At 44.1% G+C, this 15,857-nt stretch overlaps 1 protein-coding gene across 1 annotated transcript; it reads right to left on the reverse strand.

The window, feature by feature from the left end:
* Positions 1 to 12,406: 12,406 nt before the first annotated feature.
* On the reverse strand, positions 12,407 to 14,392 carry LOC308306558 (kelch-like ECH-associated protein 1A). Its single transcript, XM_080751589.1, has 4 exons — positions 14,266 to 14,392; positions 13,961 to 14,135; positions 12,712 to 12,844; positions 12,407 to 12,578 (listed from the first exon to the last, which is right to left on the reverse strand). Exons 1-4 carry the CDS (start codon positions 14,324 to 14,326, stop codon positions 12,534 to 12,536), a joined length of 414 nt encoding a protein of 137 aa, XP_080607715.1. The 5' UTR covers positions 14,327 to 14,392; the 3' UTR covers positions 12,407 to 12,533.
* Positions 14,393 to 15,857: the final 1,465 nt, after the last annotated feature.

Genomic DNA, 15,857 nt, shown 5'->3' on the forward strand with positions numbered 1-15,857 from the left:
ATGGTCCCTGGACACATGTGATGAAAACGTATAAAGGTAGTTTATACCAGCAGTAGTAGGCAACAGGCAGCCCGTGGGCCGCCAGCAATGATATCCGGCACGGCAAATTATTTTGTATAGCATTTACCTGCCGGTAGAACTAATAACTCTATTTTCCATTCTTTGCATGATATGTTTTCACTGTCAACTTTCCTCTTGAGACTTTTGGATGAAAAACTTCTAAATCATACCAAAGCTGTGTTTTACATATTGTTCTTCTAAGAGACCTTGAAGCATGAAAAAGCTTGAAACTTTTTGATTAACTAAATATACTCCAAGTACCACATTCAAGGATGGGACCTGCGCAAAAAGGATTAGGCACAAGCATGTCTGAGTGCACCTGTACCAGAAAAAAGCAGTTTCAGTTTTGGTCCTCAGGGGTGTTGATGCCTGGATCATTCGTGAAGCTTTCCCGGAAGAGAAAGATCCCATGATTGGCGCTGTTTCCCCCCCGCGAGGTACCAAAAAGATTTTTTCTCCACTGGACCCCATTAATTTTTCCCTTTGATTTTCTAACCTTAATAAACATCGTCATAAATACTTTATGGTTCCTGTCGCAAGTGAAAAACTGCCTTTCAATTACCTTGATATGCATTTTGTGAAAATATGGTCCCATTTATGTTAAAATTGATGATAAAGTTGCGGGGGGCGTGGCCAACTAAACTGATACCAGCCGGCTGTGTTCTTCTTCATGTGCTTTATTTCGGGAGGCTCCGACCACATTCTCCCATGTATCCCTGCGGTTGCACCAGCCAATAGCATTCCTTATGATTCATGGGGTACCATTCAAACAATGATGGCGACACCCATACAAGGGACAAAAAAGTGTAATTTTCGCTGTTCGCACCGTCCATATTTTTTTTTTTACAGTCTATGGTTTTCCTCCAATCAGGATAGAGTGGGGCCTTCCTCCAATCAGGCCCGCCCGCACTTGATCATGATTGGAGAAAGGCCCCCACTAATCAACTACATGAAAACTGAAACTTAAATGATCACCCTACCTTTAACCTATAACAACGTACTGTAGGGTTGTTCGTTTCAAGTTCCAGGTCCTAAATTTGCCTTTGATTGTGATCTGGCCCACCATCTAATGACTTAGAAGAACATTGGCCTGAAACCAAACTTACTTGGCAACCCCTGCTTTATACATTTTTCACACACACAAACACACATAGACCCCTGTGATCTTTGATGGACCCCACATTGATAAGCAATGCTTTCTCTCTCCCTCTCTCTCTCTCTCTCTCTCTCTCTCTCTCTCTCTCTCTCAGGGGATGGAGTGATGATATAATATGATGACATCATGCCTCTGTCTCTCACCCTGGCCCAATTCCAATCCGCTCCCTTACAGATTCACTGATTTAGGCCCGTGTTTACGCAAAGTCTGCGAGGGCTTGAGGGCTGTCCCATTCCACATCGGTAAGTCAACAATGGCTCATGCAGAGCCCTTCATGCAGACTTTGGCTAAGTGAATTATCCACTGTTCATGGCGTTACCAGGGGAATTATGGGAATCCTCCAAACGTCAATCATTTAAGTCTGCAAATTAGTACTGCATCGCTGTTGGCATGTCTACAAACAGTAGTGCTTTCTCACCGTTCTGAGGGAGATGGAATGGAAGTCAAAGATATATAGTTTGTAAAACAAAATAAGAAATGTGAAAAGTAAATACAGAATATGAAAATAGAATTTAAAATAAATAATATTACAATTATTCAGTCTTCAGTCTAACAGTGGAATAACCGAAAGATCTATAGCGGGGGAAAAAACATCACATGGATGCACCTGGGACGTATTCATCAGTGATAGCCTAAAGTCATCAGGGTTTCGGGTCTCGCAACATCATACCCCTCACTCAGGTGACCCAGCCGAGGTGATCAAGACCCGACTTTACGTCCCAGTAGCTACCCACGATCAGTTTTATTAGGGAAAACACAGGGCCACACAATCCTCTGCTCCGGAACTATATTCTCCTGGGACTGGGAGGTAAACTAATCAGGCGTGTGGAAGGACTACGTCTCACCAGGTCCACTCCTGCTCTCACCAGGTCCTGTGCGTTGTACCAGACTCCCAGTACCAGACATTTCATTCAGGAGTGGTGGATTCTTGAGCCACAATGGTGCTGCAGGCTCAGCTTGCGGTCCGAATGGCCCTCCTAAAGGCCTCACCGTGGGTTTGTTGGTCTTCTTCCTCACGGAAGACACAGGCTGGGGAGCCAACCCATACTGCTCCCGGGTGCCGTCTACATTCCGGCTGTCACGTGTCTCTCCGGTGGGCAATCATTACATTGAAACATTTGGAGCCCTTGCTGGAGCTTCACACCCTCAAACACTTGCCAGCAGGGCTTGAGGGCTTAGGGCGGACATTGGAATTGGGTTAGGGTATCTCTCTCTCTCAGGTGATGGAGTGATTATGTAATATATGATGACATCATGTCTCTCTCTTTCACTCTCTCTCTCTCTCTCTCTCTCTCTCTCTCTCAAGTGATGGAGACAGTGATGATGTAATATGATGATCGCTACGGGGGGGTTGTTGCGTATAAACGCACGGCGACAGGAAGACAAGAAACGCCCTCCCAAACATCACAGGAAACGCAAGAAGAAGAGGTACACACATGCACGCGCACTCACACCCACGTGCACACACACAGAGAGCTTACTGTTGAGGAAATTACTCAGCTCACTGCCACAGCTGATGACAATAATCGTAATAATTATAACTATGTTAACTATAATGTTAACTATTTCATGGTTACGTTGGCATGTTGCATAAGCCCCTTTTCCACTGGCCCAACACAACACCACTCCACACCACACCGCCCACTTGTGCCAGGTTCTCCACTACAAGGACCTGGGTAGAGTGGTGTGAAAGTGGTACTAAACGTGGTACTAAAAAGTATCCAATCTAGAGTAGGTCTGAGCTAGGCCAAACAGGGCCAAACACTTCATAATGACTGATCACTCACTGACTTTTCATTTAGACCACCAGGATTTAGTTGTAATACATGATAATAGATTCTATTGTTGTTATAACCACTATTATAATCTATTATAGTGTATTATAATTATCATAGTAATACATTAATACTTTATAGTGTATTATAATCACAGTTATAATCCATTATGTGTATTATAATGTAAGATAGTTGTAATACAAATGTATATATTGTATTATAATCACAGTTAAAAGGGTCAATTTGTTTCTTACCGATAGGGGAACTTTTGTGTAATGGAAAATGTAGATATTTTTATGTGGTGTGGTGTGGTGTGTGGGTGCTAAAGCGGCAGTCGAAAAGGGGCTATAGTGAATCTCTCTTTATTAGATTTATGATTCATGTTTAGAAACATATTTGCATATTTGTCTGTTTAAAGGGAAATTCTGGACCACCCGTCTTACCACGTTAATCTAATGTTATGATGTCCATGAACCATCTGTAAAAAAATATATACATTTAATTTTTTATCTCGAGTCCTCGGCAGCTCCGACCGTGAGCGGTGGTGATTTTATGCTTTCTATCGCTCGACAATTCATTTTTATTGTTTACATCTGACTTTAATAATGGCGGAAATGTCTCCAAAAGTGTTTGACTTCTGTGGAGCAGCTGCCAAACGGCGAACTGCCGTTGGACCCCTCCCACCTCCTGTCAGAGTATCTCAGACTTTTTTTTTTCTTATTCACTTGTTAATGGATGGAATATCATCAGATTACCGTAAGAAAAGCACTACTCCGGAATTCCCCTTTAAGCTGTTCATATTTTTGTTAGCTGTTGTGTAGTAATTGTGATGGAGACGGTCAAGTGGCTTCCAGAAGGAGTGGTGGTGTCTCAGATGAGCTCAACCCACCAGAATCACGGAGCAAAAAATAATAATTTGTGTAGGGAAGTTCATTGAAAACAATCTGTGGTCATAGATCCATCGGTCTGAAATAAAGAGTGTGTGTGTGTGTGTGTGTGTGTGTGTGTGCGCGCGCACATAGGAGAAGTGAGGTGGTGGTCGTCAAGGGGAAGTTGAAGCTGTGTTCGTTGTCGGGCGTGGTCGCGCTGCTCGGCATCATGGTCCTGCTGGTGGGCGGAGCCATGGCCTCGCTGGGATACTGGCCCAAAGACGCAGTGTTTACCTCCATCAGTACTACCAATACTACTAGTATTAATACTGCTACTACTACTTCTGCCAATCCTGAAGTAAGTTTAGCTCCTTCGATACTTCTAGTGTGGGGACCACCAGGGATCCTTGGGGGGTTCAAGGGGGTCCCCATCAAAATCTGTTAATATACCCACTTTAACCTTATATAATAAGGCTAGTAGATCTACAAGCTTTTGGACCCCAATCTACACACGTAGAATCTTAAAAGATATTTTAACAACACAAATCTTGGGGTGTGTGTGTGTGGGGGGGGGGGGTATACAATATTTGCCTTTGAGATGTAGTGGAGTAGAAGTAAAAGTACTGTAAATTGGTAGTACTCCAGTAAAGTAAAAATACCTCAAAGCTGTACTTAAGTACAGCGCTTAAGTTGAGTTGGTCTTTTGGTTGAGTTGAGTTACCTTACCTTACTAGTTACTTTACACCTCATCTTTGCCTCCAGTTACCCATACTCAGATTCTGTGCTGGGCTGACTTCCTGCCCAGAGATATAACGGTTTCTTCCCAGAAGTTCTTCTCGCCCCCCTAGTGGCGAAAAAAAAAAAAAAACTTCTGGGAACTCAGATTACCTTACAACACTGCATGCTCAGTTTGTATGCATGCTCAGTTTGTATGCATGGACAGTCCCTCGGATAAGATTAGTGGAACGGGGCCTTGATGATGGGGTCCACAGGGTACCTGTGGGCTCTGTGTCCCCCTACTCTAACAGACCTCCAAGACATTAATCCACTAATCTTACTCAAGAGACATGCTTTCAGTTCCCCACACAATAGCTAGCTTGGAAAACAGTGAGCTAGAGCAGGGGTTTTCAAAGTGGGTGACGGGGCATCCTGGGGTGCCGCGAGATAATTTGATGATATATGGAATTTATTTGGACACTATTTAATATTTCGTGTCATTTTAAACTTGAGGTACAAAGTTATTTTCTGTCAGTTCTAACCAAAATGGCTATTATCTCAACGTTTTCCTCGCAACATAATCACTAAAATATCGACACTGTCGGGCAGAAGCCTTGTATCTCCAAGTTTCAAATGTGTACGTCTTTTGGTAAAGCAAAGCCCTGCTTCATCATACAAGATTGTCGCACAAAGGTTTAGTACATTTTACGGTTTTGGACATATTTGGAACCTAAACCTCTCAGTTTTCATCTAGGGAGAAACCGGGGACATCTTTCATTTGAACACAACGGGCAACTTTAACAACACCAAGCGAGGATTCCTGGAGCAATTCCTCGACAGGTACACTCACGCACACATGCATGCACATTATTCTATTGCATTAATATTATATAATTAACAGTATGTCACTGATTCCTTTACATTATTAAAATGACAATGCGTAAGCGATAAAGTGGATGTGAAGCCTCTTACCCACTTCCGTTTCGTCTTTACAGTCGTGCAAATGTATCCTAATATAAATAAAAATCATCTAATATATTAGTATAGCTTGCTGCTTAGCAGAAATGGAAATAATTTTTTTTTATGTAAAGATTTCTAAATATTTTTTCGTGAATGGAAATGCCAGCTTCTTCTCTCGGACTTCGGGAGGTGTAGTTCCAGACTATATGGCATTCGGAGATTGTGGAATAGTCATCTGGCTACGCAAGACTAGACAAGACGTATTCAGGGTTCCCACACATCTTTACCAATTCATTTCCAAACCTTTTCCAAAACTTTTGCAGAATATTTAACCTGATTTCCAGGATATATATATATATATATATATATATACCAGTAAGAAGCGACCGTCAGGTCGCAGCGTGATTTTAGGGCAAAATGTGTAGGAGCAGTGTCCAAAAATGTGGTTCAAAAAATCGGCCTGATGGTGGCGCTATATGGGACATCCATATTGATGAGATGAGTGTAGACATACTGTGTACCGATTTGCGTGATTTTAGGGCAAAATCTGTAGGAGGAGTGTCCAAAAATGTGTTTTGCAAGAATCGGCCTCATGGTGGCGCTAGAAGAGGGCCATGTGAGAAATGAGGGGTGGGGTCTCCGCGTTGCCTTGGCGGACGAATAGGTACCGGCCCCGGCTCTCCCGGACGCTCCTAGCCCGAGTTACGGCATTTTATGTGAGCTGCAGTGGAGGGGGTCCTCCACTGGGGGCGCCACCACTTTGGCATCCGTTCTGGAGCACCAGGAGTCGGTGGTCCCCGGGAATTCCCCGTGAGCAGCCCTGTTGGGGTGGTCATTTGGTCATTTTTGCACATTTGGTAATTTTTTACATCTGGGGGTCCCCCAGGGACCTGGGGGTCCTTGGAGGTTGTAGTTTGGCAGGCAAGGAGTGTGTGTGCAAAATTTGGCATGGATTGGGGCAACGGTTGCGGAGATATGAGCAGGGCAATAGTGTGAGGTCGGACGGACGGACGGACTGACTGACTGACTGACTGACTGACTGACTGACTGACTGACTGACTGACTGACTGACTGACTGACTCACAGTTTGTGGAGGTTTTGATAGTAAGTGCGACCTGACGGTCGCAATAATTCAGCTCAATAACGAGTCGCTTACTCCTATGTGCAATGCCCAAAGACAGGTAGTGTATGCTACCCCCGCACCCTGACGAGCACTAAGAGCAGAGGAATTTTGTATAATACGGTTTTATTGTGAAAATAGCCGATCTACATGCTCGTTGCGAGGCGTTGTGAGCATGTAGATCTGCTATTTTCACAATTTCTGACTCTAATATTTGACAATCTGGCCAATGTTTAATTTGTCATTTCAGAGGTATTAACAAAATCAATAACCAAAGACAATGCATAGCTATTTTTTCCAGGACCTTCCAGGACCCTTGATCAATTCCTAAACTTTTCCAGTACTGGAAAAATATTTTTTCTAATTTCTAAATATTTCCAGGAATTTCATGACTGTGGGAATCCTGCGTATTATCACCCTGTAGACAATATGCCTTCCGGTGTGTTCCACGATTTCTAGCGGAAGTGCTGCGTTTAACGGACGTTACGTCATGCGATGCGGGTCTGTTTACATTCCCCAGCGAAAAAACTAAAATAGATTGTAGCTCTTAATATGTGTAACATTGCTTGAATCAATGTTTTTCTTTGTATATTGTTTATTGCGAGCGCAACCGACGGAGCAGGAGACGTAGACCAGATTTTTTCGTGCAGGGAATACGTTTGCAGGAACACCGCACTGTGAAAAAAATACAGCTTCCGGGAAAATTCAGCCCCACCTCCCAGAACGTCTTCTGCCTTCTATTGTCACCAGGCTTTTCTCTTCGCAGATGAGTAAGCCTGGTTACGCGAGGATAGCGTATTATAGGCTTTTGAATCTCTCATGTCTCTCTCTCCCTCTCCCTCTCTCTCTCTCCAGGTATCTCTGCAACGAGAACTTAAAGGTGGTGGGTCCACTGGTCATGGGGGCGGGGCTCTTCCTGTTCATATGCGCCAACGCCGTGCTGCACGAGACCCGCGACCGCCACACCAAAGTCATCAACCTCCGAGACATCTACTCCACCACCATCGACCTGCACCAGCACCGCCACGCCACCCCCACCCCCGCCAACGGCCTCGTCACCCGCTGCCAAAAGGACGAGGAGGACGGGGCCAAACTGACGGGAGCCCAGCCGGGCGATGATGGGGGGGTGTTCAGTATTTACACTCCTCTAAACTCATCCGGTGTTCCCCTCTGCCCCTCCCCCTCTTCTCCCCTCCCCCTACACTTTATTGATCTCTATCCCTATGACCCTATCGACTCTGACTTTAAACATGACCCTGTTGACCTCAACCTTGACCCTGTTGACCTCAACCTTGACCCTGTTGACCCCAACCCTGACTCTGTTGACCTCATCCCTGACCCTAAACTTGATCCTGTTGACCTCAAACTTGACCCTAAACTTGACCCTATTGATCCCAACCCTGACCCTATTGATCCCAACCCTGACCCTAAACATGACCCTGTTGACCTCAACCCTGACCCTAGTGACCCCAACACTGACCCTAACCGTGACCCTGGCCCCAGCCTCTCCAACCAGACAGCTCTTCCAGTGCATTGTGTGAGGTGAGCTTCCACTCCCTCCAGAAAATGTACACGAGAAGCGGAGCGGAGTCAAAGCTCTAAGAGTTTCGCCACAGACACTCACCTCCCCGGGACACAATCCGCTCACCCCTTGCCACTGCGACCACGGCCAGGCAAGGGGCCCTGCCGCAGTACCAAGAGCTAGAGCACCAGATTTATACCATCAGACTGTTGATCAAGACCTGAACACCCCCGCCTGTCACCAGGCAGGCACCCCCAGCTGAACACTTTCCCTTATGTTGGTCTAGTGCAAGGGTCTTCAACAGGGGGTCCGGGACCCCTAGGGGGTCCTCAGAGTTACTACAAGGGGTCCTCCACATCTTTGTGTGATAGAAACTTTTTTCTCCTTTTTTATATTAACCACTTGAACCCTAGTGTCCATATTCTGAGAACTTTAGCCAAAATAGCAGATCTACAAGCTCACAACGCCTCGCGCTGCGAGGCGTTGTGAGCTTTTAGATCTGCTATTTTCGGCAAAGACGTTTGGTGTAGAGAGCAGACTAAGTACGGAGTGAAATGTCAAGTTATTGACGATTCAAGTGGTTAAATATGTATCTGAAAACACAAATTGACATGATTTTGCTGTCAAACAATGAAACTATATGGAATCTACAGTATGAGAAGGTTGTGGGGGTCCCTGCTTCATCTCACTCAACTATGGGGTCCTTGGCCTGAAAACGTTGAAGACCCCTGGTCTAGTGTCCTCATGTAGTAGATTATGTTCACACTTCATTATGTGGTTTTACCCAATGTGGATTTACCTTTCTTTGTTGCACGAAGACCTATGTTCCACTAAGTTATCGGCAGACATAAAAATGTCTGACAGACAAATTTCACTTCATACCAAGGACGTGCAGAGAATGTTAGAGAGGCAGGGGCTAAAACTTCTAAAAAGGGCCTTTTGGTGAAAATATTGAAAATAGCCGACCTCCAAGCTCACAACGCGTGTCGTGCTGCAACGCGTTGTGAGCTTGGAGGTCGGCTATTTTCGGTGCTTGATACCACACTGAACCAAGCACAATCAAGTGAATACTGGCGTAACAGCATGGATTTCTACACAGAGAGGGTAATTCTCTGTGTACTATTTGCTGCATTAAAGTTCAGGAGAGTTTGAACAAGGCAATTCTCTTGAATGCTGCCATCAGGTATGGCATGGAAAGGGGGCATTTGTGTTTCTTTCACCACAGTAAAAACTGCATTCATGGTCTGGAGAGGGCGCGGTTTACAGACGGGTAAAAGGGCAGGGGCTCAAGCCCCTTTGATGTCTATGTGTGTACGTGCCTGCTTCATACTGCCGCCGAACAGTTATGTGGCTCACAGCTCGCACTGTTGGTGGTGAGACTCGTTCAAGCAGTGTGTATGTCACAGTATGATTGAAAACTCTGTACGATTGAAAAAGGGGCACTATAGTCGGGGATCCACATGCCCAAAAGCTCAAGGAATAGGATTTAACCTGTGATGTTCTGCCGCACTTTTTATTTCTGTTATATCTATTAGTTTTCCACAGAATGAGAGGCCTGCTCTGCCGGAAACATCGCGAAAAAAAGTTATGGCCATTTGTATATGCACTGTCCCATTGACTCCACTACACAGGAAAGGAAATATATTATAAAAAAGAAGAATCTGCTTTAAGTAGCATGTGAGGGGTCAAACTGGAGGGTTTTCATGATTCTGAATCCATTGCAAGCATTTTTTTTGCACAAAAAACATTCCTTGGGCTAGAAAACGAACCAACAAAACTGTCAAAAGTGACGACTCATCACTGTGATGACTGTGAAAAGTGATGACTCATCACTTTTCACACTTGTGTTGGTTCGTTTTCTAGCCCAAGGAATGTTTTTTGTGCAAAACAAATGCTTGCAATGGATTCAGAATCATGAAAACCCTCCAGTTTGACCCCTCACATGCTACTTAAAGCAGAGTTTTTATTTTTTATAATATATTTCCTTTCCTGTGTAGTGGAGTCAATGGGACAGTAGTCTCGCGTAGCCAAACAACTATTCCACAATCTCTGAATGCTATAGTCTGGAACAGCAGCTCCCGAACGGCGAGTAATGGAAACGGGCATTACCGTTCAAGAAAATATATTTTAAAATGTCATTTCTGCTAAGCAGCAAGCTAAACATGCTTATATGATTTTTATTTATATAATGATAAATGTGTGCGATGTGAGACGGAAACGGAAGTGACGAGGAGGCTTCACTTCCGCTTTAACCGGTACTCATCATTCTTCTCTCGATGCACCAGACTGTATGACGGGAGCATTTCCTAATCGCGGAGTCAACAGTCTGGCCACGCGAGACTAATGGGACAGTGAATATACAAATGGCCATAACTTTTTTTCGCGATGTTTCCGGCAGAGCAGGCGGCCTCTCATTCAAAGTGGTCTGAAAATGGATTTAAACGTAATTTCAAATAAAATAAATCTTATTAATTTAATGTGGGTGGGGGAAAACATTATTGCTACGGGACTTGTCGGGGGCCTACTGGGAGCTGCGATGTTTCCTTGGACACTGTCGAAGGCGCGCCGAATGACGAGGACTTGTGCCCTCTCCAAACTACCATGGCTTTTCAATGGCTTCTCTGCGGGACAGAATGAACTTGACGTTGGGCTGAATCAAAGGCCAATCACAGTAGCCGGACTGGTTGGGGTCACGACATCTAGGAGGCACCGAACACCCAAATGTAGTTCTGATCCCACGCACGCAAACCTGAGTGAAGTCATATTGTAGTTTGTAGACTAGTGAACTGCGCCTTAAGAACACTGCTGCTACATGTTAGCATGCTGCACATTTATGTAATGTACATGTCTGCATATGATGCCAATGTTCTAAACATCATGTACCTGCTAGCACAATGCTCTTTGTATGTCTATCTTTTGATTATTTGACCTGTTTTTTCCCTCCTGTTCTTACTCTACCTCTATCCTCTATCTAGTCTAACTACAAAATGTGATGTGAGAATAAAGTTGATTCTCCTTGTGATTCCGATATGGAAGAAGTGCATGTGTAGCAGTAGTGGCTCTCAGTGTCTACATCTGTAGCCCAACTGTGAGATGGTCTGCTCTAGCTGTTGATTTTCATATGATATTTCAGCACTTTGGTTAGAAAGGCTTCTTCCTGCAGTAATCAAAATACAGCCGACCTCGAGAATGAACACTGTACCTCCCTATGGTTTTCATTCATGATGACATCAGGGGTGTTAGTTGTCATGTTAGAGAACACAGAATCATCATTACACAGGCTAAACTTGCTTGGCTTCACAGAATGCTTATACTGCACACACACAGCTTCAGGTCTCCAGATCATCTGGCCATTACTGTAGGCACAGACTGCATGTATACTTGTTGAGGTGAAAGGTCAGTCGTATCTGGAAGAGTCCAAGAAGGCAAACCTCCCCAGAAAGGGCTGCTGTGCGGCGGCTTGTTCCGGCCCATCCTCCGTCCTGTCTGGATAGGCGTCCTCCAGAAGACGTTTCTCGGCCGATTGGGACCAGAGCAGGTCCATGCGGTGCGGATCCTTAGGGGGTTTTGTTCTTCTTCAACATACCAGCAAAAAGTACAGGTATTTTCGCTAAATCTATCATAACTAAAGTAGAGTAGAAGTTGCAATGGCTTTGAATAGGGAAGGGGACGTGTCTGATAAAACGACTATCAACTATCGAAATACTGAATCCATCAACTTAAAACTGTCTGGGGTGAGAAACAAAAGCCTGAGTACACATGAGAATGTTCCCAAACGTGTTTGAAAGTGAAACGTCCCTTTGCTGAGCTGGATGAAATTGAATGAATTACATGGGACCACAATGAAAGCAATGTGGTCCTTCATTTGTATAGTATGTACAGTACATAGGACCACAATGGAAACAAGACAGAGGGCTTGTTGTGTTATCTTTTTAGCATCGGGGTGCAACTGTAACTCTGCACTTTAGCATCGGGGTGCAACTGTAACTCTGCACTTTAGCATCAGGGTGTAACTGTACCTCTGCACTTTTTTGCAAACTGTTGATAAAGTATTCAATTGATCAGAAAATAAAGACATCTTTTATCAGCGTTTCATTACTTTATTATTTAAGTAACAAATGAAGATTAACTTCCAGGACCTGTGTGTAAAGCAAAAAAGGTCTGGGCTTCACACAGTGCAAACTGTCTTACAAAGACTAACGTGTTGGAAAGTACAATCAGTATAATATGTAACAATATGTTCAACAATATAATATGTAACAAAAAACAAAACAAGAGGCGTACACATGGCAGAAATGTGGAAGGTCCATCAGCAGGCTGTGTGATTATAAGGGGCGTGGTCTGAGGACGGCCATCACTGAGGTAGGAGGGGCTTATTCTGCAATGCCCGCCTGTCAGCCTTTAGGTGGACAAGGACACATACATGAAACTACATTAACTACAGTCTACCATTCCTTGTGTACACATACAGTATATTTGTAAACCCTTAAAGAGAATAGTACAGTGTACTACTGTACTATAACATCAACTACCTGTGCGAGTGCATCCTTCCGCAACCTGAGAGGCACACATAGGACACGGTGGCGAAGATAACTCTCAGGAATCTGACCGATAATTTCCCACGAGTCTGTCTGATCACAATACCGCTCCATGGTACGTTCGGGACTATAAGAAGAGAGACCAACAAGAAACATGAGAGAAACGTCTGGTATGGAAAAAGTTGCAATACAAACTTTTGATAGCCCATACATCCTAACAGAAAAGTCCTATATGATTATATTAAACAACATTAAACTCACCACCAACATTGCAGCTGTAAGGAAAGCTTGAATCAGGGCGACGTCCTATTAGTCAACCCTAACCTTAGTTAAACTATGCCTAAACCTAACCACCGTTGGACTAATGGGACGTCGGACTATCAAGATTTTGTACTTGAATTATCCTCTGAATGTGACAAATAGTAGGAAGGAATCTTAATCTTAATCTCTATCATACAATTCCACCCTGGGCATGTTATGAGTTACTTTCTGTCAAGACATTCCATGCAGGTGATTATTTTTCTTGTGATTATCTTTTGAAGCACTTGTTGGAAATCATCAACGGTCATGCAGAGGCAGCAGGACATTGTGTTATGGCCGATGGCTTCAAAAGTCTAGTATCTCTCAGTCCAGACTCCACAGGAATATCCCTTTGTTATTGGACTGTAACGCGGGAGACCCGAGTTCGAATCCCGGGCGTTACACGTGCACGCGCCAATGTCCAAGGGCGAGATCGTTTCTTGCCCTTAGGGCGTCTTAGATCGGTGGTTTATTGCTCTGAGACTTATTGCTGAGACTGTGTCTGATGATCATTACATCCTGATGTAAAACTAAAGGTTGGCATGTAGGCTATATGATGAAAATTTTGATGTGGCGTCATAATTAAACTTAATGTTGATATTTATGACACACTGAGGGGCCTTTTCCACCGGCAAAGAACCGGTTCTGGTTCTTTCTCCCGCCTATGGGATGAACCAGAGGTGAGCTTTTCCACCAAGAACCGGAGTTGGTTCCGAACCGTAGAAGTTGGTTCCGAACCGTAGAAGTTGGTTCCGAACCGTAGAAGTTGGTTCCGAACGGGAACCACACAATCCTTGGTTCCTCTGGTTCAATCATGGTTCAATCTGGTGGAAACGCAAGCCGGTTCACAAGAACCGGCACTGGTTCTGGAACCGGTTCTTTGCCGGTGGAAAAGGCCCCTGACTGTCAAGAAAAAAGAACAAAAACAAAGAAAACATGGTACCTTGTGTCAAAAGCCTCCGTCTCCCCTCCGAGTACATAGATCTGTCCATTAGCCACAGCCACGGATGGCTGGCAGTGTGGTTTCTTCATGGGGGCACACATGGTCCACTGGTTTGTCTTGGGATCATAACATTCAACCGTGAATAGGGCTGTGTTGTGCGAAAGATGCCGACCGCCTGTATAGATTCACAGGAATTAAAAGGATAGCGACTGTTGGTGGGCTGATATTATGATTATTGTTATGTGCTAAAACTATAGTAAAGTTGAAATCAGTTCATTATGAAACAGTCATTAAGGGTATGATACCTATGGCGTAGATCTTTCCTTTGAGTGTGCAGGCAGTTGGAGCACGACAAACATGCTGCATAGGAGCAACTTCTGTCCATAGGGATGTTTCAGGGTTGTACGTGTGCACCTTGCGATGGCAAACAGTGCCACCTAGGCCCCAGGAAGACACATGACAAAAACATTCATTGTCAACATGAGGGAAGGATTAGAAAACTGTGCCCTTTGAAGCACAGGTCTCTGCCAGGTTGCCTAGACAAACTTTGGTGCCAATCCTAGCCTATCAGAATGGAATAGGAGATATGACAGAATTAATCAAACAGACCCAGTTAGTGACATTTCGTGCAAAACAGAGACCTCCCGTGAACTTTGAAAGCCAACCGTAGTCAGAATCAGACTGACAGATGCATCTTGATCCCATGACTATAGAGATAGGGTGTACCAATTTGGGTGAGAAGATTTGGACAAAATCTGGAGGAGTAATATTCTAAAATGCCTCTTCCATCGGTTGTTCAAGGGATCAAAGCAGTCGACGTCCTCCATCTCAAAGCCATAGTTATTTTGCCCTCCCACCATCAAGATCACTTCATATACAGAGAGGGTAGAACACAAACACAGCACCAGGTATGAGCATGAGGTCAGGTTGAACTTGTCAAGGCAAATACATTCACTGCCAAGAATATTTAACCAAACCACTGCCAGCTATTTTTCATTTTTCAGCCTTTTCCAGCAGTCACAGAATATTTCTTTGATTTTTCGAATGACCCCCCAATCGTTCATGGAAGCACAGACACGCTATCTGTGCTTCCATGAAAAAGAATTTGTATAAATCTATTATGTAACATGCATGCATGTCTTGTAGTGTTAATTTCTTCAACTAAAACTAAGACAAAAAATGTTAGTCGACTACCTTTTTTTCACTGACAAAAACGAAATAAAAACTAGATAAAAACTAATCTGATGACTTGAACTAAGACTAAATGTCGTCAACAAATAAAAACTAGAAACAAACTAAGCCCTGATGACTAACACTATGACTAAGTGTACTGACAATTTTGTCAACAAATAAAAACGAATAAAAGAATAAAAGCCACTGGGCTGGTGGTTCTGACCAGACAATGTTAAGCTGTACTGGGATAACCAGGTGTTGTCTTGATGTAGCCTACTGTACTGTTGTACTGGGTTGGTTGAACTAGAATCATTGGTTCTATAACCAGGTGTGGTCTTGTACTGTATTGTACTGTATTCCTTAAAATTGTGTTTTTCATCAAAAGGATGAGAGAAAATGCTATGTGAAATAATTTGAGATAAAATGGATAATATGTTCTATATTATTTGCTAAAATAATTGTCCTGACTAAAACTAGACTAAAATGGAGAGAGGGCGAGATCATTTAGCGACCTACAACCGGGTCGCGACGTGGTCGGTAGTTTTCAGCGACCGGGTCGCAAAATCGAGCGACCGGGTCGCTAAATGGAGCGACCGGGTCGCTAAATCACCGACCGCGGCACTAAAGCGAGCGACCGGGTCGCTAAATGGAGCGACCGGGTCGCTAAATCACCGACCGCGGCACTAAAGCGAGCGACCGGGTCGCTAAATCGACCGACTGGGAT

Source organism: Nannobrachium achirus (genome assembly GCF_963921795.1).
Source record: "Nannobrachium achirus genome assembly, chromosome: 21".
In the NCBI taxonomy this organism is placed as follows: domain Eukaryota; kingdom Metazoa; phylum Chordata; class Actinopteri; order Myctophiformes; family Myctophidae; genus Nannobrachium; species Nannobrachium achirus.